Genomic DNA, 7,437 nt, shown 5'->3' with positions numbered 1-7,437 from the left:
GGCAACCCCCTCTCCTCTTTTCTCATTTCCTCCCATACAAAATAGTGATGCTCATGGTTTGAGATCCCAAATGTACAAACTCACATAGTCTTGTCCTTGCTATAGTTATTAACAGTCACATTTCCTTAAAGCCAACCATGCATTCAAGGTGAACTGTATGTGTCATCATGAACATTGCAAAATACAGACGTTCTAATAATTTGCTTCAAGAAATAAAATACAAAACCTCTTCAGGTCTCTACCATTATTATCCCCAAATGCAAAGTGTATTAATTCAATTGACGGCATAAGAATCAGCTTGGACTGCTCTCCTATATCTGCATCAAAGAAAACATTAGTAAGCTTATAATAGTGGGACTGCAGTTAGGTGAGGGACTGCAGTTAGGTGAGGAATTGCTGTTAGATGAGGGACTGCAGTTAGGTGAGGAACTGCAGTTAGGTGAGGGACTGCAGTTAGGTGAGGGACTGCAGTTAGGTGAGGAATTGCTGTTAGATGAGGGACTGCAGTTAGGTAAGGAACTGCAGTTAGGCGAGGGACTGCAGTTAGGCGAGGGACTGCAGTTAGGCGAGAGACTGCTGTTAGATGAGGGACTGCAGGTAGGTGAGGGACTGCAGTTAGGCAAGGGACTGCTAGGTGAGGGACTGCAGTTAGGCGAGGGACTGCTGTTAGACGAGGGACTGCTGTTAGACGAGGGACTGCTGTTAGACGAGGGACTTCTGTTAGATGAGGGACTGCTGTTCAGCGAGGGACTGCTGTTAGACGAGGGACTGCTGTTAGGCGAGGGACTGCTGTTAGGCGAGGGACTGCTGTTAGGTGAGGGACTGCTGTTAGATGAGGGACTGCAGTTAGGCGAGGGACTGCTGTTAGACGAGGGACTGCTGTTAGACGAGGGACTGCTGTTAGGCGAGGGACTGCTGTTAGGCGAGGGACTGCTGTTAGGCGAGGGACTTCTGTTCGGCGAGGGGCTGCAGTTAGGCGAGGGACTGCTGTTAGATGAGGGACTGCTGTTAGGCGAGGGGCTGCAGTTAGGCGAGGGACTGCTGTTAGATTTTTTTATATATATATATTTTTTTTAACCTTTATTTAACTAGGCAAGTCAGTTAAGAACAAATTCTTATTTTCAATGACGACCTAGGAACAGTTGGTTAACTACCTGTTCAGGGGCAGCTTGGCAGCTTGTCAGCTCGGGGATTTGAACTTTCAACCTTCCGGTTACGAGTCCAACACTTTAACCACTAGGCTACCCTGCCGCCCCTATGATAAGGGACTGCTGTTAGGCGAGGGACTGCAGTTAGGCGAGGGACTGCTGTTAGGCGAGGGACTGCTGTTAGGCGAGGGACAGTGCTGGGACTGCTGTAAGAGCATTCCACCAGACACCTGTGAATTTGCAACTAACCAGAGTCATAGCCAGCAGCATATCACCCTGCATACCACCCTGCATACTACTGCTGGCTTGCTTCTGGAGCTAAGCAGGGTTGGTCCTGGTCAGTCCCTGGATGGGAGACCAGGTTGTGTTGGAGGGCCAGTAGGATGCATTCTTTCTTCTGGTCTAAAAAATATCCCAATACCCCAGGGCAGGCTGCTGTCTTTCGGATGGGACATTAAACGAGTGTCCTGACTCTCTGAGGTCGTTAAAGATCCCATGGCATTTATTGTAAGAGTAGGGGTGTTGTATACCCTATCCACAGTCTGTCTAGTAGTTGTATACCCTATCTACAATCTGTCTAGTAGTTGTATACCCTATCCACAGTCTGTCTAGTAGTTGTATACCCTATCCACAGTCTGTCTAGTAGTTGTATACCCTATCCACAGTCTGTCTAGTAGTTGTATACCCTATCCACAGTCTGTCTAGTAGTTGTATACCCTATCCACAGTCTGTCTAGTAGTTGTATACCCTATCCACAGTCTGTCTAGTAGTTGTATACCCTATCCACAGTCTGTCTAGTAGTTGTATACCCTATCCACAGTCTGTCTAGTAGTTGTATACCCTATCCACAGTCTGTCTAGTAGTTGTATACCCTATCCACAGTCTGTCTAATAGTTGTATACCCTATCCACAGTCTGTCGAGTAGTTGTATACCCTATCCACAGTCTGTCTAGTAGTTGTATTCCCTATCCACAGTCTGTCTAGTAGTTGTATACCATATCCACAGTCTGTCTAGTAGTTGTATACCCTATCCACAGTCTGTCTAGTAGTTGTAAACCCTATCCACAGTCTGTCTAGTAGTTGTATACCCTATCCACAGTCTGTCTAGTAGTTGTATACCCTATCCACAGTCTGTCTAGTAGTTGTATACCCTATCCACAGTCTGTCTAGTAGTTGTATACCCTATCTACAGTCTGTCTAGTAGTTGTATAGCCTATCCACAGTCTGTCTAGTAGTTGTATACCCTATCTACAGTCTGTCTAGTAGTTGTATACCCTATCCACAGTCTGTCTAGTAGTTGTATTCCCTATCCACAGTCTGTCTAGTAGTTGTATACCCTATCCACAGTCTGTCTATCCACATCTGTCTGTCTAATAGTTGTATACCCTATCCACAGTCTGTCGAGTAGTTGTATACTCTATCCACAGTCTGTCTAGTAGTTGTATTCCCTATCTACAGTCTGTCTAGTAGTTGTATACCCTATCCACAGTCTGTCTAGTAGTTGTATACCCTATCCACAGTCTGTCTAGTAGTTGTATACCCTATCCACAGTCTGTCTAGTAGTTGTATACCCTATCCACAGTCTGTCTAGTAGTTGTATACCCTATCCACAGTCTGTCTAGTAGTTGTATACCCTATCCACAGTCTGTCTAATAGTTGTATACCCTATCCACAGTCTGTCGAGTAGTTGTATACCCTATCCACAGTCTGTCTAGTAGTTGTATACCCTATCCACAGTCTGTCTAGTAGTTGTATACCCTATCCACAGTCTGTCTAGTAGTTGTATACCCTATCCACAGTCTGTCTAGTAGTTGTATACCCTATCCACAGTCTGTCTAGTAGTTGTATACCCTATCCACAGTCTGTCTAGTAGTTGTATACCCTATCTACAGTCTGTCTAGTAGAAATGCTCTATATGGGTGGTAATTGTCTTCTGATGATATTGATGTTATGCCTTTGAAGTGTTGCCTACTACTGTTATCAAATCCTATCAAATTAATACTGTAAGCCAGAGCAACATTTTGAAGCATGGAGGACACATTATTTTACTCAGAATCATTCGACATTTAGAGAGAGTTCATTACTATTGACCAGACCATTAGTTTTCCTATAGTTTAGTGGTCAGCATCAGAACGATGCCAGTCAATGAGGTTGGATCCACACTGACCGGAGTGTGTCTCTGGGGGAAATCTCTCTCTGTTTTTCACAAAGTGCTTTTAATAACAACATGGACCTAAACTCCTGAAAGCTATAGCAAGGAGATGGAAAGGTTGAGATAGAAGAGTCCTCTCCTCCTAATAACTCCTCATAGCCTCATTCCTTGATGAGCAAATTAATCTGTGAACTCATAATTAAAAGAGAACAATTACCTGATTTCAAATCCAATTTCAGGTGGTTTGTTCTGGGGTGGTTTGAAACACACTTCTAACTGATTATGAATCCGTCAGCTAAGCATCATGAATGATCTTTAATAATGAAGGTTCCCAAGGTATACAGTAGTTTAATCATATTAGCAGACAGACAGACTGCTTGGAACAGTGTGTGTGTGTGTGTGTGTGTGTGTGTGTGTGTGTGTGTGTGTGTGTGTGTGTGTGTGTGTGTGTGTGTGTGTGTGTGTGTGTGTGTGTGTGTGTGTGTGTGTGTGTGTGTGTGTGTGTGTGTGTGTGTGTGTGTGTGTGTGTGTGTGTGTGTGTGTGTGTGTGTGTGTGTGTGTGTGTGTGTGTTGGAGACTACTTGCCTCAGTAATTTCTCCCTCTTTTCACTGGTGCTGAATTTTTTTATCAGATTGTAGGGAAATTCAACTTTCATTTTGGTAAAAGTGCAATTAAAGTTTTATGTCTGATGAGATCCAATCAGATTAGCACCAGGGCAAATAAATTACCTACACAAGAAACCTGAATGTCCCATCCAGTCTTTAAACATGTTCACAGACATACACAGAGAGCTGTAATTTTGAACAAATGATTTGGAGATTCTGGTGATTACAATTCTTTCTGAAGGCAATTGTTAGAAGAAAGGGGCATGAATGATAGTTCATAGTTATAATTGTAAAACACCCTTCGTTCTGAGGAGAAAGAAAAAAGTGGTTGATTCATCCAACCGTTTTGCTTTAGCTAGCGATCCTACAATAGCTCAAGCGAGTATCGCTACACTGCCCCCTCTGAATGGGAAGGCACATCCGGCCGTGCGTTCTGATGGCTACACAGCCGCCATCTCACTTCTGACACCAATGTAGCAAACCGAGGTACAGGCCTGCATACCTGGTTTAGGTAATCCCTGTTACATGTAATCCGTTACTACCCAACCCTGAAGCTAACCCCACACTTCCCGTTTGTGACATAAATCATTTACATAATTGTGACACTGAAGTGATGAAAGCATACTTAATTAAGTCAATGTATATATCCTAGAGCTTGAGGAAGCTTCACTTTGTAAAAGCCTTTGCATTCTGATGTGATTGCTTGTACCCAGAGAGCTCTGCATTAAAGTGGTTCGTCTTTTTGTTTTTCCTCTTCATCTTTCAGAAGGGACTGCCACCATTGGTAGCCTGTGTTTTTCTGCTGCAATATACTGTGGGTATGATCTTCTAAAGATGACCTTCCAAAGTTGTCCAACGAGCATCTTTCAGAGGTCGTCATAAAGACTGTTGTGTCTACTGTAGAAGGTAAGTCATGTGGGCCTTCTTTGTGTTCTATGTATAATCCATGTTACTATTGCCATGGTAATGTAACCTTTGTTTGGTTCTGTTTCGTTGTTTTTTACAGTTGCTTAAGACTCTTTCAATGACAGTGTATTGTTCATGTGAAAGCGACCGTCTGCACCCACGTTACCTCACGTTAGTCCATCGTATCCGATGATGGCTTCCACTTCTGAGTTAACAATGAATTCTTTGGTGACTGTAGAGTCCAATCCGAGATCCACAGACTGTATTGTAGGCGGGGCATATGCAGTCTGTGTTGGCAGGGACAAGCATGGTTGTGTGTCTCCTGAGCTGTTGTTGCTGTTTCTTTGTGCTCCTCCTCTCACCTCTGTACACCTCTCTGGCAGAGCTGCCGCCAGGTGGGACGTTTGGTTGCAGCATCCTCCAGGTCTGGGGTTTGATGTTGCACTTCTTCAGCCACGTTTTCAGCCTGTTCTTGTCGTGCTTCATCTGACTTCGGGACAAATGGAAAAAAATCTGTAACAACAAAATGTGGAAAAAGTCAAGGGGTCTGAATACTTTCCGAAGGCACAGTACATACAGTCACTGTGGGGACGATGTTGTCGATGCACTTACTAATGAAGCCAGAGACAGATGTGGTAACTGCTCAATGTTATCGGATGAGTTGTGGAACATATTCCAGGCTGTGCTAGCGATACAGCATCCACTTCATTTGACCACTTCCGTATTGAGCGTGTCACTGGTACTTCCTCTTTGAGTTTTTGCTTGTAAGCAGGAAGCAGGAGGATAGAGTTATGGTCTGATTTTCCGAAGGGAGAGTGAGAGAGGGCCTTGTATGCGTTTGTGTGTGGAGACGTGGAGACGTGGAGACGTGGAGACGTGGAGACGTGGAGACGTGGAGACGTGGAGACGTGGAGACGTGTGCTGACATGCACACATGTACACAGAGTCTCTCTGCCCCAAATGGATGTTTCTGCTCATTAGGCTCAGATAGAGAGAGCTTTTAGAAGTTCTATTGGATAAATCAATTATTCCACGACCCCCCACGGCACTCTTATTCCATTATCACTGCTTGCATCGCTACAGCAAAGGCTCTAATGTTATACAGTAAGCTAAGCTCACTTGTCGCAGTGCCACAATCAACTGATTGTATTGAAGTGTAGTGTGAGGTGTGTTGTCCTCCTCTCCTCAGTCTCACACGCTTTATCCTTTCTATGTCCTCCATCACTATCTCCTGCTTCCTCTGTGCCTCTCCCAGTATTTCTCACACTCTGTCTCTACTCCTTTTAAGTCATTCAGCAGATGTTCTTATCCGGAGTGTCTTAAAGGAGCAATTTTGTTTAACTGCCTTGCTCAAAGGCAGTTTGGCATATTTTCACCTAGTCGGCTTAGGGATTCGAACCAAAGACCTTCTGGTTACTGGCCCAACTGCTCCTAGCCGTTTGGCTACATGCTGCCCAGATACTCAACTCCCTCTCCACACTCTGTCTTTTGATCTAAACTCCCCACTCTCTCCCTACTCTACTCTACCCTCTCTTTCTCCCCCCTATCCATGTGCTTTAAATTCAAGTGACTTATCACAATGTTGTGGGTTTAAATAAGACATCTCTGTGGGCAGAGCTCAAGGTTAAACAGCGCTCTACTGGGAAAGATGAAGAGTCTTTCTCTCAATAAGTCTGAGCAGAAGGATTCAGACATCAGCCATGAACATTTCACCTTAATGATAAAGAAGTGAGTCTTGAAAATGTCCTATTGCCATTTCTAGTGATCCTATTACCCAGTGTTCAGTTTTGTTCCACATTTCAACTTCTATTAATACCTCTCAAAACACTTTAAACAGTCAATAAGGTATTAGGTACAAATATGATAAAATAAGTATAATGCACAGTTTTACTGGTTCAAAGACAATGGAAATGTTGGGACTAAAATATTGTGGTTAAATTCAAGTCTCTCGTTGGTCTGGAACTGCTATGGTTTACCAAAACATCACCCTTCCAAACGGAGCAACTAGGTATTGAACCACCAACACCCCAACAAACAGCATTAGAAGAAACGACAAGCTTCAGATGATGGACAAATCTAAAACGGAGTTGAAAATACATTTTAATCCTACACTCTTAGAAACCTGAAAGGGTTCTTTGGTGGTCCCCACAGGAGAACCTTTTGAAGAACGCTTTTTAGTTCCTGGTAGAACCCTTTTGGTTCCAATTAGAACCCTATTGGGTTCCATGTAGTATCCTTTCCCAAGAAGGTTCTACATGGAACCCAAAAGGGTTCTCCTTTTGGAACCCTTTTTTCTAAGAGTATATTAGAGGGGTGGAATTGAAAAAGCTCCATGCTCTATTCCACTGCCTCGCTATTTCCCACCCTCTCTATCTCACCCTATCTATCTCACCGTCTCTATCTCACCCTCTCTATCTCTCCCTTTCTATCTCACCCTCCCACCTCATCCCTCTCTATCTCACCCTCTCTATCTCACCCTCTCTATCTCTCCCTTTCTATCTCACCCTCCCACCTCTCCCTCTCTATCTCACCCTCTCTATCTCACCCTCTCTATCTCTCCCTTTCTATCTCACCCTCCCCACCTCACCCTCTCTATCTCACCCTCTCTATCTCTCCCTTTCTATC

The 7,437-nt window shown here is 44.1% G+C and overlaps 1 protein-coding gene across 1 annotated transcript; it reads right to left on the bottom strand.

The window, feature by feature from the left end:
- Positions 1 to 311: 311 nt before the first annotated feature.
- On the bottom strand, positions 312 to 5,298 carry LOC124025295 (putative protein TPRXL). Its single transcript, XM_046338857.1, has 3 exons — positions 5,175 to 5,298; positions 4,984 to 5,044; positions 312 to 1,020 (listed from the first exon to the last, which is right to left on the bottom strand). Exons 1-3 carry the CDS (start codon positions 5,296 to 5,298, stop codon positions 312 to 314), a joined length of 894 nt encoding a protein of 297 aa, XP_046194813.1.
- Positions 5,299 to 7,437: the final 2,139 nt, after the last annotated feature.

Source organism: Oncorhynchus gorbuscha, unplaced genomic scaffold (assembly GCF_021184085.1).
Source record: "Oncorhynchus gorbuscha isolate QuinsamMale2020 ecotype Even-year unplaced genomic scaffold, OgorEven_v1.0 Un_scaffold_2223, whole genome shotgun sequence".
NCBI lineage: Eukaryota > Metazoa > Chordata > Actinopteri > Salmoniformes > Salmonidae > Oncorhynchus > Oncorhynchus gorbuscha.
The sequence above is the reverse complement of the archived record's forward strand: the minus strand, read 5'-3'. Positions and strand labels throughout refer to the sequence as shown.

Excerpts from the sequence above, each read along its gene's own strand:
- LOC124025295 (XM_046338857.1), bottom strand. The coding sequence starts at position 5,298 with ATGAAGCACGACAAGAACAGGCTGAAAACGTGGCTGAAGAAGTGCAAC. Across the intron at positions 5,045-5,174 it reads TGCCAGAGAGGTGTACAGAG|TCACCAAAGAATTCATTGTT; the intron begins GTGAGAGGAGGA and ends TGGACTCTACAG. Across the intron at positions 1,021-4,983 it reads ATCGGATACGATGGACTAAC|CCCCTCGCCTAACAGCAGTC; the intron begins GTGAGGTAACGT and ends GCCTAACTGCAG.